Genomic DNA, 19,211 nt, shown 5'->3' on the forward strand with positions numbered 1-19,211 from the left:
TGCTGCCGCCTTATCCGATTGATCTATATCTGTTGGTGGTTTTTCAGTGGTTTTGGTGACATGTTGTGTTAGAAGGAGCAAGCTCGGGGCAAGTATTTTCGATAAGTCCAAGTAGTCCAAACAATTGACTCATTTTATAGTGAACAGTAATAGTCCACCATGTAGTACACATATTTTTGGTGTATGGTAAGAACAGCATGCCTACTTTTTCTGGAATAGTGAAAGTCAATTTCATGAGCCCTCGTAACATTTTTCTTCTTTGGGGAGTTTTCTGATAATCTGAGGAGAAGTGGGGTGTTGAAGGTTCTCTATCATCCAGAGGAATCGACTGTGATCAATTTACTTGATAAAAGTTGAAATTTTTGTACCAATCGTTTAACATATAGTTGGATTATATAACAAACTGTAATTGTACTCCATACTGTTGAAATATTGTTTGAACTATTTGGACTTATAGAAATTTTTAATTCAAAATAGTATGGTGTATAGTAATTTTACTTCATGTAAGTTGACAAATTATTTGGATTATATAAACTTATCGAAAAAAATGTGGCCGCCATCAATTGTGTTCTACTATAGCATTTATAGTAGGTTTTTAGTTCTTACAGGTTCTGACTATAAAAATCTAAAATCTGTGGAATTTTGCTATATTGTTCTCAATAAAGTTGATAAATTGTTTGAACTTTTTGGACTTGTACATTTTTTTGTTGAGTCACGTTGTCTAAACAATCCGAACTGTTTAGTGTAAGGTTGTTGTACCCCAAATAGTTCAAAGATAGTTAGAATCATTAGATTTACTTCAATAAAAACGTCATCATTTGACGATCAGTTTCGTTATGGTTTTGTATAGTGCCGTAACTATATGATAATGGTTAAGTATGTGGTAACTACATCTCTTTTAGTAGTAATATAGTTTGGACTATTCCCCCGATGGTTTTTGATTATGCGGGACGCGTTGTCCAGTCGTTCGCTGACCGTGACCGTGTTTTTTACCATTGCACATAAAAAAATACATGGGGCTTTAGGACCCTATTTTCGATCACACTTTGTCACGCTTTTGACAGTGTAGGTCTATCGGAATTAGTAAAACTGATCGGTAACTAGTTCTGCCGTCAACTGGGGCGAATCGGGACTAAAGCCTGACATTTAAAGTATTTAAAAGCTTCAAATTAGGAAAAATAGTATTCAAAAGATAAAAAAATCCCTCCCACTTAATTTCTAAATTGCTCATCCCTTTTGATTTTGACGTGAAAGAAATCCAAATTTATAGTTTCTTAAAAATAAGGACGATACAAGTTGCATTTCAAGTTTTTTTTTCTAGGCACTTTGAGGCCATTAAGGCTTTTATTAACTTTCAAGCTTAATTTAACCTGTTTTTATCTAAATTTTTCACAAACTCGGGCATTCCTGCGTTAGTTTTTATAAAATTTATTTTAAATTGATATATTCAAATACCCAATCGTAAAATATATGTATGGTAAAGTATATAAACGGAAAATCACGAATATTTATTTTAAACAAACATGCTGGGACACTGGAGTTTGTTTTTGAAAAGGTCTAATTAACCAAATTTCCAGTTTTTGCTTTTTTGTGTGTTTTTGAAACCGCTTTGAGTCAGGGGTATTTAAAAACACCCAAAAAGCAAAAACTAAAAATTTGGTTTATTGGACCTCTTCAAAAAAAAAAACTCCAGATATGTTCTTACTCAAACCAATTTTTTTTTTTTTGGAAATCCCAAAAAAGCAAAGCAATCCACTTTAACGACCCCCGAGTCTTTTGTGGGCTCTGTTGCAAGTTTCTGTTCATTTCTAGGCAAGCTTCCCTGCACCGTGCGGTACACGCTGTTCACTTGTCCCTCGGGTTTGCTTTTCGCCTGCTTTGTTCGGTTTACACCCGTACCCGACTCACACGAGCCGAGGGTATTTTGGTTCATCGTACCAGCGCACCACGACACTCGGTTCGCCGCGTCGGTTTTGTGTTTGGCACTCACCCATGGCATGAACCCGGTGTATGAACCAGGTGCTTCACTCGGCACGAGCCGAGGTACGTGCCGTGGTATGCGCTGGCGGTACAAAACGGGTTCAATACCATGGCGCGTACCACAGCACGCTGGGTTCATGCCATGGGTGAGTGCCAGACACAAAACCGATGGGGCGAGCCGAGAGTGTCGTGGTGCGCTGGTACGATGTACCAAGAAACCAATACATGAACCCTTTTGTGTGGCACGTACCGAAGCTAGAAAGCCAAACCCGCGGTGTGCGTTGGCACTGGCGCATGGGAAGCTTGTTTCTAGGCGTCCGAAGGTTATGTGTGGTGAGTCACCCAAAACCTCTTTTACGCAATTGGACCGACGTTTTACTCCGATAGAAAGCCAGGAGGATAAGGCGGGAATCGAACCCGCGCACTACAACGACGTAGGGATCGGCAGCCGAAGCCGCTAACCACCGCGCCACGAGGCCCTGGAAATCCCATTGAACCTTAATTAAATAGGGATAAACAAAGACAAGCTAAACACGTTTTATTTTTGTTAATTACGGTCATAAAGATCTAGCTGCCAAGAAAGCGTTTCATTCACTTTTAAATGTGCTTTATTAATTCCGTAGGCATTAGGGTGACAATAAAAATCGACATCAGGGTGCCCTCTCACTCGATTCCTTAGGCTTAAATAAGTATCTGTGCCAATTTTGAGCCAAATCGGTTAAGGTTTGAGGGTCGCTTTTTATCGTTGAAGATTATATGGGAAAATCGCAAAATGTGGTGGGTCTCGTGGCGCAGGCGTAGCGGCTTCGGCTGCCGATCCCGATGATGCTATGAGACGCGGGTTCGATTCCCGCCTTATCCACTGAGCTTCTATCGGATGGTGAAGTAAAACGTCGGTCCCGGTTTCTTCTGTCTCGTCAGAGGCGCTGGAGCAGAAATCCCACGTTAGAGGAAGGCCATGCCCCGGGGGGCGTAGTGCCAATAGTTTCGTTTCGTTTTCGCAAAAATGTATGCAGACAAACATCGCTTCACGATTTTGGCAACAGGTGGTGCGGTTCTCGCCCAAAATTGTCCAAGTGTGGGATTCTTGCAGGAAATTCAAATCCCTGCAACTTTGCCGAACTGTGCAAACGATCATCGCATTGCTAATAACTCTTCAGGATCAACTAGGATCTTCTTGCACCGAATTGAATTTCCTACAATAATCTCGCATTTGAATAAATTTCGGCGAGATCTGTGCCACTTGCTGTCAAAATCCTGAAGCGATGTATTTTCTTATACATTTTCGCAAATTTCCCCATATAAATTTCATCGATTAAAAGCGACCCTTAAACCTTAACCGATGTGGCTCAAAATTCAAAAAGAAATCGAGCCAGGAGGTATCTCTTTAGATTTTCCAAAATTTTCAAGTTTTCTTGGCACCCTCGTAGGCACAGTATCAATAAAGCATTCTAAAACATATCTATTATTCTTTATTAGCATATACACCTTTTATTCCAGCTGTCGTTTTATTTCATAAAGCAACACCGACAAAGCAGACGCCGTGTTTAGACTTTCAATTCCATTTGCCAAAGGAATGTGTACGTTATAACAAACAGAAGTATCATTCAGCGATTTTTCAGTAAAACCTGTGATAAATCTGAAACAGAATGAAAAATGATTAGCATATTGAGCGAACGATGAAAACTTTGTTTCCCCTAACCTTCGCACGTCATTGCTGATGCCAAGCGTTTCGCCTCCTATGAATAGCACCACGTGTTGCATTTCACGATAATTGGCCGCATCGTAGCGGCAGAAGGAAAACTTTCCGTCAATTCGACCGGTTTTATTATCTGCTACTAGAAACGTAGCATTTGGCGGAATTAATTCTTCCAACTCATCCATCGCCACTGGACCACTGATTGGTATGCGAAATTGAGCACCTGTGGCACCCCTCAAACATTTCGGATCCCATGGACAGGTACAACCCTTGAGCAGGACAATTCTCCCTGTAGGAATCGCTGCAGAACTTCTAATTATGCTGCCGAGATTGTTGGGCTCGCGAATGTTGTCGCAGACGACTGTTATTGGTAGTGGGATTAAAGAACGGTTCTGGATTACTATCTTATTCATGTCCTTAGGCTTCCGGAATATACCTGAAATTAAATAATTTCTGTGATTTCAAAAAGGCATTTAATATAACTATAAGAATCGCGTACCAATTAATCCCGGACACGTTGTAACACTTGACCACTCTTGCATAACATTTCGCTCAACTTGGACCAGGTTAACGGATTTGTCAATTTTGAGATCATCTAATTTAGTCACATCGTTGAACACGATAATATCTGTTGACAAGCCGGCTTCAATTCCATCCTTGATTAATCGCTTTCCTTCAAGGACCATTTTGCACTTCAGCTCCCTTCTTTTGCGAGATTTTACTAATAAGCTTAAATCTCCATACAGGGAATCACTTTGTTTCAACTTAAGATATTCCAATTTACGCTTGGAATCAAATGCTTTTGATGATTTTTCATTGTTGCTGTACAATTTTAACGTGTTCATCGTTTCTAAATCCAAGCCATCAGCTTTTTGTATACCCTTTTGTTTCTTAGAAATTTTAAATCGTTTCGCAGCATTAGTCATATGTTCAAATGATATCCTGTTATTTTCCTCAAGTCTACTTCCCGCATTCGATTTTCTTTTTTTTTGGTGCAGACTTTTTGCTATGCCCTCTAGCCCATTGCTTAGCAATTGCCTGCGGTTACAGTTTTCAATCTTGTTTGCGTCTACCTCCGCTTCTTGTTTTTCCTTCTCACTTGGCTTGTTAACATCTTCAAATGCCAGTCCTCCTCGTCGAGGAATTTCCAGTGTCAAACTAACGCGCTGCCACACGTGCGATTTTGTGTACACATTTCTAACACTACTTCTGTGCAAAATGTTCAAAGCAGCCACACCCAACGCCCTGCCGAAATGCATTTCACTTGAGAAAATAATTTATCACTTTTAATAATGGATAATATCCGCTTCGCTCGAGCACTTGAAGCTATTCAAATGTTTATGGCAAGACGAACATGTGCACACTAATGTCAAAACCATATGTTTAACCAAACGTAAACAGAGTGACTACACTCAAACCCCGATGGTTGGACACCAACTGTTGTCAAACGAGTGGGGTCACTTTTTAGTTCGACACCCCTTTTAAACGGAGTTCACACACACTACCAAACGTTTGTTTTGATAGTGTGCGTGAGCGCTGTGTAAAAAGTGACAGTTCGTCACTTTTTAGTTTGACTTTGACCAACAAACGGGGTACAAACTAAATAAGTGTCAAACTAAAATGTGACCAACCTCCGGGGGTTGAGTGTAGACGACTGGTTACTTTGCTCTCCCGTAAGAAACAGAGTGTTCAAAGAATCAGAGAGAGAGAGAGAGAGAGAGAGAGAGAGAGAGAGAGAGAGAGTCAGTAAATGTGGTCGGCTGTCCCATAAGAAGGTAAAGCATGTCTTCTCGATAGACACAATGCAAAAAAAAACATTCTTGAATGTTATCGTTTTTACACAGTGTTTGTTTAGCGCTTTGCGTTTGAAAAGGTCGTATGCGCAACCAGGGGTGCCAGGTTGCCAGATAAATCTGGCATTGCCAGATGTTTTGATTGCTAATTTGAAAAAAAATATTTTCTATGTCTTTCACTCATTGTTTTGTTGATGTATTTTGTTTATTTTGTGATTCTAAAATGTATAAAGAGTGAAAATGCACTGTTTTGGAACATAAAATTGCTTATTACTTTAAGAAAAGTGGCTTGCCAGATTTTTTGCCAGATTTTTTCTGTTCAGACCTGGTAACCCTGTGCGCAACGGACATAAATTACAAAAAAATAAAACTTTTTTCGTTTTTTTTTTTTTTTCTTCAAACAGATTTACGTTTAATAACAAATTTTAACTGTGGGAATAGCATTTAATTCCATCGAGAATCTAATGCTGACATTTCAGCACTTTGGTATTTAATTAGCTAGTTTTAAGTATTTTCAACTGAAATTTATTAACCATTCTAAATGCATTATTCATTTTAGACCAACGGTCAAGATGGATCAAACTAACATAATTTTGTTTCAAAGAAACTGAAGCTATTCAGTTTTTAAGTTTAGTTGAGTGTGTTGTGTTGTATTCCTTGAATGATCGAGTAGATCTTTGTTTTATCAATGCAATAAATGTTAAATAAAAAAAATTACTTAGTACTTGTAATTGTCTTGCATATATGTGGGATGATAAATAAAAAATAATTTGGAAAAAGTACATTTATTTCATGCCACCTTGTCAAAAACCACGCCTAACAATATTGACAGCGCCCTGGCGGGGACTTCAGGAAACTGCATGCGTGTCAGATCCCTGGTAAGAATAAGCCTGACTGTAGACTGCAGTGCACCGCAGCTTTTGCAGGAGCCGCATTCTGATTCTCACCAACATGATTTTTATGATGCTAAGTTTTTTTTTATAAATTGACTTTTTTGCTCTGAATTTAACTTAAAGTTATCTAAAGCGATTCTCAAAATAATTAGTCTACAAATCAATTTTTTTCGACGAAAAAGAGGCTTTGAAAATTTTGATGAGAATGAGAATGCGGCCAACCACGTGGTTTTCAATGTTGTTGTTTACACTTGAGAGCAGCTCGGGAGAGATGTCAAATCTCCTCTGCGACGGCAGCGCCACAAACGGCTTGCCATTCTTAATAAAACTGTTGCAAGCTTTTACACAAGGTGGTGATCGAGCCGAAACGTCTGTTGTCTATGGAATTTTGTAGTGTTCGACAAACTTGGTCGTTTCTTAAATTACGCAACTTTGTTGAACGTTGCGACATTTTCCCATAAGGACGTGGCGTTACATCGTGCTGCCATCTGGTTTTTCTCAAGTACAAGAGTGGAAAATTGCTGAGTCATCGTCTAAAAATAGACGGCGTCCTATCTCGCCCAGCAAAATGAAGTCGATAAAGTAGTCGGTTTCGATGGAGAAAAGTAGAAAACGGTCTAGCGACGCCATCCCCTATTATTTGTGTTGGTGAGAACTGCAGATCGCTAAAATGTTACACACGGGCAAAAATGATCAACAGATTTTTTTTATAAAATGTAACATTTTCTGCAGCAAATCCACTGTTGCCGATTTTGAGCTTACGAGTTTTTATAGAGCTGGTACAGCTCGATGCGTTTCTGCCATAGGGCCGGTATGCTCTTCAAAAGAAAGGGGGTCAAGAAACAGCTTTACTAACGGCAGAACAAAAAAGATGAAACGTTTTCTTGGGGCTTTTCTTCACCCTCTCTGGCTTGCTTTCGCTACCGCTGCTGCCCATTTGAAATTTTTCTTGACCGGTTTCTTCCTAAGTGCATACTTTACAATAAACTTTAAGATATGCTGAAACATCTCCTAATGTTTCTGAGTCTGCGATTAGCAAAGAAGCAAGTCAGACGTGCGTCCCACACACACCAAAAAAAAGTGCAAAAAATGCCTCACGGCAAGAAAAAGAGGCGATCCTCACTAGCAGGATCGGCAGATTTGAAGAAGCAAAAGAATGCCGAAGCGCTACCTGCAAAGCCAGGCAGTTTGAGCAAGGATGCTCAAAATTCGTCTGGAAACCAGTTCGCTACCCTCCCTGTGGACGTGAGCGAGAAAGAAGAATTTGAACGACGGGAAAAGGTGCCACCCATTTTTGTGAAAACATCGTCATCGGACTCGGTGCGAAAGTGGCTGACCGGATTTATCAAATCTGGTGCTTTACGAGCTTCCGTTCGCTTGTGTGCTGATGGACTCAAAATTCTGCTACCTACCAGAAAGGATTACAACTACGTTCGGGATTTCCTCCAACACAAAGATTTAATGCTACAGCCATGACGATCCAGGTAAACGCCCCATAAAACAGGTCCTCCGTGGCCGTACGACATGGATGTGAGTGTGCTGAAAGAAGAGCTAAAAACTTTTAAGTTGAACGTGATCGAAGTCTTCAAGATGACGAGACACAACAAGGATATCAAGTATCGTGATCAACTGTACCTGGTTCATCTTGAGAAAGGATCGACTTCGCCGTCTGAGCTGAGAGCAGTTCGGGCAATTTTCAACATCATCGTGACTTGGGAACGTTATCTTCCAGTGCACCGTGACGTGACGCAATGTTCGAACTGCTTGCAGTTTGGACATGGTGGAAGGAACTGTTTCGTCAAGAGTCGTTGTGCAACCTGCGGAGGTGAGCACAAAACTCAAGCTTGCGAAACAATCAACGAGAACATCGAAGCCAATGCTTCAATTGCGGCGGCGACCATTCTACCAAGAATCGAAGCTGCCTAAAACGTGCTGAGTTGGTAAAAATTTTGCAGCAAGCGACGATGAGGCACCAACCAAATCGTCGTAAAACACCACCAGCATTCACGGACGTGGATTTTCCTCCTTTGGCGTCACCTGGAGCGGGATCTGTTCGAGTGGTTCCAAATCTGCAGCCATTGCCGTTGAATCAGCGGCAAAAAGATGCACAGAATACAACACCTCCAGGCTTCAGTCAGCAACAGAGGGAAAACCAACCAGCATCAACGGATGAAGTCAGCAGTGACCTGTTTTCACCACAAGAACTTCTGAACATTTCAATCGAGATGACAACAACATTTCGTGGTTGCAAAACTCGTGCGGAACAAGTAAGAACGCTTGGAGGATTTATCTTAAAATACAGTTCGTAGTTTACTCGTTCTAATGATTTTGAATATTTCAATGAATTTACTTTTTTTTGTTTTATGTTAGGATTAGTTTGTAAGTGATTTTTTTCCTTTTTTACCCAAATGTATTCGATTCAATGCAAAAATGTAAAACAATTTGAAGTAAATAAATGAATGTGAACAGTTAATAATAAAACAAAAAATACAACAAAGATGAAGAGCAATTAGCCATACCACTTAGAATGTAAATGAAAAAAAAATCAAATCAAATTATTCGCTCTATTCGGTAATGGCCTTGGCGTTCTCGATTACGAGATTCCTACTCGAAACTAAGTGTCCGAAGGTTTGATTGTTGAGGCAATTTCAAATAGCTTCCATCCACCCCGGGATTCGAACTGACGACCTTTGGATTGTGAGTCCAACAGCCTATCAGCAACTCCACCGAGACAGGACCAAGAGAGTCGACTCCTACACCTGGACTGAGCTACCGACCTAACCATTAGGTTAGTCCGGGCCAACATTTACTTCCCGTCTGACGGAAGGCGTGATCAGACAAATCTCATGTCAAAATTTGCCACCGGGACCTTCTGGGATCGAACCCAGGCCGACTGGGTGAGAGGCAACCACGCTTATCTCTACACCACGGTCCCGGCAACGGAATGTAAATGAAATGTAATTATTATAAGAAAGTTCAATAAAGACATATTTAATTTCAAAAAAATCCTAATGTTTCTGTTTCTGTATGTTTCGATCTGGACTTGGCTTCGGTCAAAGCGAGGAATTTTGTTGGAAAATTAATGTAATTTATAAACCAAAATTGCGATGATTGAAGGGTAACACATGTCAATAGCCTTATTCGCCCAGAGTCCTAGGTGCAACAACATGAAAGGTTTTGAAAAACTTTATTACTTGAATTTGTGGAAACAGTTTTGCTTTGATTTCCTATACAATATGTTTTTGAGGGCGGTAATATTTCATTCTGTCCGGATATTTGCACAAACAATAGGAGATGGGAAACGAGGCTGATCCGTTTTACCTTTTTCCGCTACGGTTGAACTGATGAGTAGTTAAATCAATTTAAACTTCAGAACAGCATTGCTTTAGGCAGTCATAACCAGGGGATAATACATTTAAAACCTTGGTTTCAGTGGTATGATGTGGTCACATTGTGTGATGTGTCTCGTTTTGTTGTGGGTAGCTGATTCAAGGGTCCTGTTATAGGTTGGAATTATGATGACCACCATAATTTTTGCTTACCTTTTCAAAAAGTCCCATCCACCCTTAGCGCATTTGTTGTTTTGAAAAAATAATCAAGAATTATTTAAAGCTCGAAAATAAATATTATATCTTTAGAGACGCACCAATAAATAAAACTGCACGAATTTCTACTCAGTATTTAAGAGAAAGTAAATGTAAAGCTTTTGCAAATGCCAGTCTCAAATGTCAAAAGAAAAACTTTTGAAATATTGGCACTTCGAAAAGTAGTAGACTATCCACAAATCACGTGGACATTTTGTTTGGAAACCCCCCTCCCCCCCATCGTGGACAATTTCCATAAAAAATAAAATCATTTTTGTATGGAGCGTGGACAATCGCTAAAACCCCAAAACCCAAACCCAAAGGTGTCCATGTGGTTTATGGATGGTCCTCTCAATATTCTTGCATAATTCGTGAAGTTGTTTTGTAAGTTACTTGTTGTATTTAAGTTACTTATTATATCACTCAATATCATGATTTTTTAGATGTATGTAATATTTTTAGGTTGTACACTAAATTTTAGAAATGTTTTTTTTGTCTAGTTGACTGCTCGTGGTCAACAGTTTACCGTTTCTTCTGCTTTTCCGGGGATGAGATACTCTCTAGATCATGGCCGCGGCCGGCGGTATGGGCAACATTCAATAGCGTGCGCTGTATTCTTGCATCGTGCGTTGTGGAGGACCCTTTGTTCGGAACCATTACGGCTGCTGCTTGCTTCACCACCCACAAGTTGCCAGCAGACGAGACCATCGCCAGTTATGAGGATGATATGCAAAGAAAATGAAGCGCAATGAAAAGAAAGACAAGCATTTTAAAGAGGATAATGAAAATGAAGCATGGTGACAGAAAAATAGCAAATTCAGGGCTTTTGAAGTATTGTTTCAAGTATCATGAACAGTTGTTAGCCCCGACAGTGAGAAGGTTCAGAGCATAACGCTGTTCCTTACTGTTCTGTGGCAGGCACAATTTAAGACAAAGTGGCAGATGAATTACTTTTGAGGTTAGCTTTTAGCACTTTTTATGCTGCTATAGATACTTTAAGTTTGAGCCCGTAATAAAAAAAATGGAAAACAGTTCCATGGCTTCGGTTTGAGGAAATTTAATAACTTGTGTGACTTTTATTCACGTGCCTTATTTACGTGAAAACAGTTCTGTAAAAAATCTTTAAAATCAGGCGGTTGTGTATCAGTTCTGTCAAGCCAAAGCGGGATAAGGGTATGATTTCGCGAGTTCATTTATTTGCAAACTTTCAAGCTGCTGGAAAAGCACTTTGGTCTGTTTAATTGCCTCGACTTTGTTGTCAGTATCGTTCGTTTGGCGGCAACGTGCAATACAAATCTAAGTCTTGAGTTGCAAACAAACGAATATAACAAATTTTTTTTATGATTTTGTAAAATAAAATAAAAAAACAATTTGAAAAGATTCGGTTATACAAAAGTAAACAGCAGTTCCATATGAAAGTTAAAGAAAACAAAAATAAGAGTGCTTTGATTTGGCACATAATTTTTGTAATTGATATAAACACTTTTGGTACCCAAACATCTAGTTATCACAGTTTTAGTGGATAAAGTTGATTTTTTGCTGATTTCCTCGCTTTCCCGTTTTTGCGCGCTGTCTAAACGGCATATTAAGTTATCATATGACTTTTTCAAATGTTAGATTTTGTTGTGAAAATTGACGAAAATGGCCATTTATCGGACCAACATGGTGTAAGTCACCCTAATGGCCAAACAAAAAATACAGGTCCAATTATTTCGACCAAAGAACCCCCACTCAAATTTTGAGCCAAATCGAAGCACTTTTATATTTTTTTTTCTTTTACTTTCATAAGAAACTGCTGTAGACGTAATCATAGAATTCCGTAGTTGCGTCTTTTAATTACGAAAATTTTGGTACTCAAACATGTACAGATCATCGCTGAAATCTTAAAGTTATCGCAGTTTTAGTTTAAAAAAAAGCTGATTTATCCCCTTTTTTGTAATTTTTGTACCTGACAGAATATAAGGGTACATAGGAAGTATATAAGAAAATATCTTTTACTAAAAAATCACCAGGAATCAGTATCAACTCGGATCATTTTCCATTCTTTTACAAAGTTGTAGGAAATTCCTACAAGAATCACATACGATGTCTTTCCCCATACATTTTTGCGATTTTGCCTAAATAAACTTCAACAATAAAAAGCGACCCCTAAACCTTAACCGATTTGGCTCAAAATTGGCACAGATATTTATTTTTGCCTAAGGAGTCGAATCAGAGGGTAACCCTAATGTCGATTTTTTTTATTGTCACCCTGATGTTCAATCAAACAATGTTCTAGTGCCCTGGTAGCCTTTAGGATGATACACGAATTTCTTAGATACAAAAAGAAGACAAATCGTTACACTATTAAGAACCTTTTTAATTTCCTCTCATTTTTCAGGCACCAATTAACAACGATAAACAAACACCAACAATTAACTCTTAGCAATTAAATTATGCAGAAAATGCGCTCAAATTAGTAGACTACCTCGACGGCCGATAAACTCAACCTGAAGTAATGATTCGACATGGTTTCAACACCCAATCCATCCACTGATGTATCGCAATTATTTTTAAATACATCACTTGACTCTTGTGCGTACAAATATGAGGAGTTTGTCATACCAAACACAGGTAATCATGGAAAAAAATATATCAAACTGCATTAATTTCACTTCACATCGAAATCGCTATTAAATAAAAAAAAGTTTGTCTTATTATCAAAGGTTCTTGTTTTTTTTCTTAGTTCAGAAACCAAATTTTGCTCATAAAGGATAGAGTTTGTTTCATGAGTTTTTTTTCTGGCGGCAAAGTTTTGTTACATCTCACAACGGTATCGCAATTGTTGCACGGCGTTATCGTTGCGTAACTCAGCATGTTTCATAACCACATCCTATCTTGGTTACATAAATAAGTCTCCTTTACCGCATGCTTCAATTGTATTTATAATTTCACCTGATCCAACGTTTATAACAGATGAAGGTGGGAGGAGTCGCAGAAAATGCCAGTATGACTCCCGTTGTTGATTATCTCATAAGACATTTCATTTCTTTCCGTTCGTTTTAACAGTTCCTTACTGCAACTGGACATGGGACACAATACTCTGCTGGCCTCCTGCTCCAGCTGGTTCGGTGATCCGGCAGCGCTGCCCTCCTGGCCACGGCATTGACACATCAAGTAAGTATTAGGATCAAATATCCAATAAAGAAAAATCCCACAATGGTGAGTCTCTTTCTGATTTGTTTTACCAAACAAGTAGGAATACATTGGTGTATTTTTTTTAATGTTTAGACAAGGTACTGGAATTAAACGATCCAAATTTTCAATTTCTATACAGGCCTTTTTTTGTTTTCCTCGACCGAATATCGAGCCCCGATTTGTTTTATAAAAAAAATGTTGAAAAATGTTTTTTTTACTATTGCCTATAATTTAAAAAAATATCCAATGTATTTTTAAATGATTCCACCAAATTGATAAAAATACATACAAAAAGTGTATTTATACCGGTTACTAGTTAAACTTTATATTCTGAAGTTTTTACGTAAAAGGGAGATCCCCATACTTTTCGAAGCATTTTTGAGGAAGATGACGAAATAAACCACCAACAAAAACATAAAACAGGAAGGGGGCACGCAAATTAAACGAGAAATTACTCCCTGTGCTCAGTATTCGCAGCAAAATGCTCTTTAAAACCAATAAGTCAAGATGTGATCTGCCCGCAGCAACTAGACTTAAGAAAGCCCAGAAAAAGATGGGAATAATGAAAAAATCGCAACGTGAGAGAAACTTTCAACCATTTCAGTGACACGTCAACCGTAGTTCCTTTGTTGTCCGTCTTAAACCTTTTCAATATCTTCATCAAATTTAGTTACAGTATGCTGGAACTGTTGATACTTTCAAAACATACTATCAAAGTTTCACATTTTTCTCGAAAAACCATTGTTAGAAAACTACGATTTCTGTGGAACCACACATCGCATACTATTCTATCGTATTCTATAGAAGGTTAATCATTGACTCATTTTGAAGGAAATCGGGCGTAAAATCGATTAGTAAGTAAATTTTCAAACAAAAAACAAATATGTTCAGCGCTGGGTGATGAAAAGAGAGAATGCGTAACGTGATTTTCGAATGATCCCACTTTGTTTACAGCTACAAAGTTCAAGGCTGTTCAAAGTATGACTTATTTCTTACTGGTAAATTAGCTGTTTTTTATTCAGTGGTATGTGTTTTATTTTGTCTAGTTTTTACATTTTCGCTGAAAATTGTCTATGTTTTCATGCGGTTAGAAGTGTCGAGAGTGTCATTCTGCGATGTCGCAGATAAATTCCCTGACTGAAGCTGATCCAACAAACATAGAAGATTTTCACTAAACCAGCACATTTTCAAACGGAATCAAACAGTTAAAACAGTTTCTAGTTGAATACAACCGCAACGACTCCATAAACAACTTCCATTCATAATTTAAAAAAATGAAGATCTCGCTCTCAACTTTCTTAAGATTTCTTGACTTCAGCTTCAGGTCCTCAAAGCCACAATTTTTAATGATCGATAACAATACTCTCTACTTTTGGCGAACAGTAAATTGGTTCCACTTTGACAGTTCAAAATTGAGGCCGTTTTGCGAACCACTATTCAGCACCTGAACCTGGGTGTGCGTGTGTTGCGCAAAAGAAAACTTGTCGCTTGGTGCTGAGTTCATGTTTTATTTCTGGAGTTTTTTTTAAAAGGTCCAATAAACCAAATTTCCAGTTTTTGCGTTTTGGGTGTTTTTGAAACCGCCTTGAGAAAGGGTATTAAAAACACCCAAAAAGCAAAAACTGAAAAACTGTTTTAAAAAACTCCAGAATTGAAGATAACATTTTACATAGGTATTTTGAATTGGTATAAAGCAAAGCAATTCACATTAACGACCCCCGGGGTCTTTTGTGGTCTCTATTGTAAGTTTCTGCTCATTTCTAGGCGTTCGAAGGTTATGTGTGGTGAGTCGCTCAAAACCTCTTTTACGCAAATGGGCCGACGTTTTACTTCTCTATCCGATAGAAGGCCAGGAGCATAAGGCGGGAATCGAACCCGCGCCCCATAGCAACTGAGGGATCGGCAGCCGAAGCAACTAACCACCGCGCTACGAGGTCCTGCCCTTTTTTGATTTGGTAAATGAGATTTATAATTTTGAAGGTTTTGAAGGAGTTTAAATATTACCTTCAAAAAATTTCATAGTGAGTGCCCTTGTTAGTTCGTAGCAGAGCAATATCATATAGCCGATGCAGAGAAAAATGACCGCATTCTGCTTCATCAAGGGAAATCAAGGGTTGGCTTGAGACATTTGTCTCTGTAATGGCAATATCTGGAAGTGCAGACACGCGAGCATGTTTTAGGTAAAGTTTACATATTTTAAGGTAATTTACCTGGATCAACTTTCTATGACTTGTGGTTCCAGAGATATCGCAGTTTGAAAATAAAGGTGTTTTAAAAGGAGGGGGTGGTCGGATTTGGATAGAAATCGAGATTCTTGCTTGTTTTGGCGTTATTGACAGCTCATGAAAAATTGAGCTTCAAATTATGCATTTTTATTACTATTGAGGTGGAATTGCACTTTTCTACGAGTGAGGTGAAAAGGCACATGTTGAACCTTTTTAACAAGTACCGCAAAACGGGGTGACTTTGATAGCCGGGGTGAATTTGATAAGTTTGAGATTGTTCTGCAAAATGAAAAGTTCAAATTAAATACGTACGGAAGGTATGGAATCATACTGACCGTGGTCGAGAAGTGCTCAAAGTACCTCAAGAAGAACTTTTCATATAATTTTGAATAGTTTAAAAAGTAAGTTAACTATAGTTAAGAAAATGTTGATAATAGCATTATTTTAATCTTCTGAAAGTGTCATGATTTTCTCATTGAACAGGATTTTGAATCGAAAAACGGAATGCATTTTCGGATTCTTTGGAAAATTTGCCACTAGTAGAAGGTAACATTAGTTAGTGAACAGTAAATATTATGTGCTCTTGAATCATAATTTTAAAAAATTGAGAAATCTAAATTGTAATTGTAATTATCCTAACCCAAGTAACCAAACAGCACTAAAACAAGTCAGTGTTTAGCACTACAAGCGCTTTACCAGCTGCGGATTATTGCTAGCAAGTTTAGAAATCTGCACTAAAAGCTCTTTTATAGCTGATTTGCGATCGGTTTTGGACTTTATATTTCTGATTTCCAGCTAGCCTCTACTGTTGTTGATCCAACCCTGCACAAAATGTCAAAAAACTTGAGAGAAGCAAAAATGTGGCTCTCTCTCTCTCTATTTTCCCTCCCCTCTTCTAATCTATTTTAGGTTTGTTTACTACCACGTTACCGACTAAGCTGTCCGTGTGAGGAGGAGCCGATTTTTTGGCGTGAAAGATAGATGTTGGAGATGTGATGCCTTGATGCTTGAGTTTGCCGCCGATGTGTTGAATTTGCTGCGCCTTTATCCATTCGCCCAATTTGGAGTTGTACCTTGTACTTTGCATGATACCTAAAATAACTTTGTGGTATATGCTTCGTCAGACTCTGCTGGGACAGGTTCCTCCTTTATGACCAGTACCACAGTACCCACGGCCAGTGTTGCGATTTTGAGCGCTCATCCGCTCATGAGCGAGCATTTTTCACTCACTTCACTCATTCGTGAGGAGGAGCGCGACGCGAGCTAGCTCACGTTTGCTCGTGCTCGTGTTTACTCATTTATTTTATGAGCGAAAATGCTCATTGCTCGCGCTCGCGCTCATTTTTGCTCATTGAGCAAAATGAGCGGAATTTTTTTACCTGTAACGGGTAAACGATAATAACTTTTTTTTCAGGAGAGCTTCGAGGTTGTTTTTTTAATGGCGGCTTGAATAGGCTAATCTTAATAATATTGGATGAAGTTATTTGTCATATTTTTTTTGTTTTGAAACTTGTTTTGACAGTAAAAAAAAACCATAGAAATATTACATCTGGGAAGTACGTATTTAATGCTAGAAAAATGCGTAATTTTACTTCTGAAAATGTGTAATTTTGCCACTTTTCTGGTGTAATGCAACTTTTTCAGTCTAAATCGAAGTAAAATTATAACTTTCAAGAGGTAATATTCAACCTTACAAAACTACTTCCAAATGTACACTTTTTTACTGTGTAGTAATAATTCGATTAATTAAAAAAAAGTTAATAATAGAGTGACACGTGAAAGTGAACTATTTAATAAAGCTGAAAAGTATCTTTTAAGGAACACAAATATGTTTTCTTGGTAATACGTTTAGTCATGTTTTAATTCCTGGGCACCTCAACTTGTTTAGTCAATTATTTGTAAATAATTTTGCATAATAAATGTCATATCTATCTTAGATAATTTTCACATCAATTATCTTATTTATATGCTGGAGTCGATCCAAATAAATAAATGAGAAATGAGCGTGCTCACAAGTAAAAACATGTTTTAATATAAAAAAAATCGATTACCATCCTATTTACAGCTTATTTAAGACCTGAAAATTCCGTTCCTTGACAGTTTACTCTAAATTTGAAAGTGAAATAAGCTAAAAAGAGTGTCTGGGATTCTTAGCAAATTAAGACACTTTACTTGCGTGTCAGCCATTTTTCATTTATCGGGAAATTAATCAAAACTAGTTTTCTAAATTATCAAACTCTGAAAAAATATATAGGCTGACAACATAAAAGTTTCATAAATTTACCATTACCACATTGATCACACAAAAAACTGGGGTAGAAAAGTATCCCCCGCAATCCACCGCGATCAATTTTTGACAGTTCGACGCCAACGAATAATTTGATTAATTTACCGCGGTTAACCAAAATAAAATTACCAATGCAATTTTGATGAGTTCATGTCCCTTTTTCGCGATGAAATTATCTTCAAAAGTGGCAATCCAATTGGCCTGTGCCAGATTTATAAACAATACTAAAATTTACCTGTATTGCTGATGAGCGCTCATTGAGCGCGAGCGCATGCGTTGAGCATGAGCGAGCACGAGCTACCTGTTAAGTCCTCATGCTCATGAATGAGCGAGCACGGATTCTGGCTCGCTCGCTCATTCGCAACCCTGCCCACGGCGAATTCTGAAGATTCTTTAGGCACCGAAGAGGCCTGAAAAATGTCTACCATTAGGCCAACTTACATTTGTTATTTTGTTTTGTTTATTCAGCTCTTAGGAAAAATTTCGATAAGGACTGAAAAATCGACAGCACCTGCTAAAGCATGAAATCACAGTGAATCTCAGCCACCAACTGACAGCGGAAATTTTCTCCGCAGGTTTGTTATGGTTGTTCTAGTTGAAGGGATGAGCGAGTAAGAAATATGTTTATTTTCGTTTGCTTCATTCTCTCTCTTTCACACCCCTACTGTGTTGCCAGATAATGGGAAAAAATCCACCATGCTAGGAGCAGCATTAATTCAGCTGCATTTCAGCCAAGCCTAAAGCAATTGTTTTAGAGCTGATTTGTTCTGATCTTAGCTGTTTTATGACTAACTAGCTGGTGAATGCTGATGAACAGCTAATTTATGATTTATATTAACACTGGATGGTTACTTGGAAAGGATTTCGCTCTGAAAATAGCGATTTTCAATGGCTTTTTTATAAACAGTTTAGGGTCCCCAGAATCACGTGCACTTCAAATTTTTCAAAAATATTGAGACAGGGCCGAATGGAGCAACTCTCTACGAAATCGGCCGATTTCAACCATTTTTATTTTTTGTATTTTTTGATTTGTCTCAAACTTTGTGGGGGCCTTCACTATGAACAAATAAGCTATTTTGTGTCATTGGTTCACCCATACAAGTCTCCATACTAGAGGTGGGCAAAATCGATCTTTTTTAGGAGCCGCTCATTTTCGTTCGCTCATTAAAAAGCGCCGCTCTTTTGAACGGCTCTTTCGCTCTTTTTCAAAATTTGGATGAAAAGGTTTTTTTTAAAAATCGTGTGATTTTATAAGTTATTTCACAACGGACTTTTATAAATTATTTGATAAAAAAAATTAAACTGAAAACGAGAAGATGCCCTTAAAAACCATAGGTCTTGGTGGTCATCATGTCAAGATTTCTACTCGAACCTAAACATTCGAGTAATAGAATGGCATCCAAACTTAAATCTAGGATGCCGGAAAAATTAATTTTAAAATTGTATTAATTTCTACATGAATTAAAATAATGCTAATATTTTATTTGGAGAAAATTTTTTGTGAACTTTCTCTACATTATGATTGAATCGATAAAATATTCAGTATTCAGTACATTTTTGGTAAGATTTTAAC

General features: G+C 38.1%; 2 protein-coding genes and 1 long non-coding RNA gene across 7 annotated transcripts in view; 1 reads left to right on the forward strand and 2 right to left on the reverse strand.

Moving 5' to 3' along the window:
• LOC6041861 (PDF receptor) overlaps positions 1–19,211 on the forward strand; it is a 93,934-nt gene that overhangs the window by 48,629 nt on the left and 26,094 nt on the right. For all 4 annotated transcript variants that reach the window (XM_038266181.1, XM_038266180.1, XM_038266182.1 and 1 more), the window contains exons 2-3: positions 12,330–12,562; positions 12,998–13,105. In XM_038266181.1, the coding sequence (XP_038122109.1) occupies positions 12,457–12,562; positions 12,998–13,105 (214 nt within the window). In that variant the 5' untranslated portion in view covers positions 12,330–12,456. The remainder of the gene's footprint in view (positions 1–12,329; positions 12,563–12,997; positions 13,106–19,211) is intronic.
• LOC6041862 (rRNA methyltransferase 3, mitochondrial) lies at positions 3,430–5,138 on the reverse strand. Of its 2 annotated transcripts, XM_038266184.1 has the most exons (4): positions 5,034–5,138; positions 4,179–4,924; positions 3,683–4,115; positions 3,430–3,619 (listed from the first exon to the last, which is right to left on the reverse strand). In XM_038266184.1, coding segments are annotated over exons 1-4 (1,329 nt in total). In that variant the 5' UTR covers positions 5,036–5,138; the 3' UTR covers positions 3,430–3,471. The 2 variants fall into 2 exon arrangements, with proteins under 2 accessions (XP_038122112.1, XP_001851065.1); XM_001851013.2 differs by having other exon boundaries at positions 4,179–5,134.
• Positions 10,327–18,183, reverse strand: LOC119770750. Its single transcript, XR_005278978.1, has 3 exons — positions 18,150–18,183; positions 17,874–18,048; positions 10,327–10,621 (listed from the first exon to the last, which is right to left on the reverse strand). It is a non-coding gene; the product is annotated as an uncharacterized LOC119770750 (long non-coding RNA).

The sequence above is a fragment of the Culex quinquefasciatus genome, chromosome 3, assembly GCF_015732765.1.
Source record: "Culex quinquefasciatus strain JHB chromosome 3, VPISU_Cqui_1.0_pri_paternal, whole genome shotgun sequence".
Classification (NCBI taxonomy): Eukaryota; Metazoa; Arthropoda; class Insecta; order Diptera; family Culicidae; genus Culex; species Culex quinquefasciatus.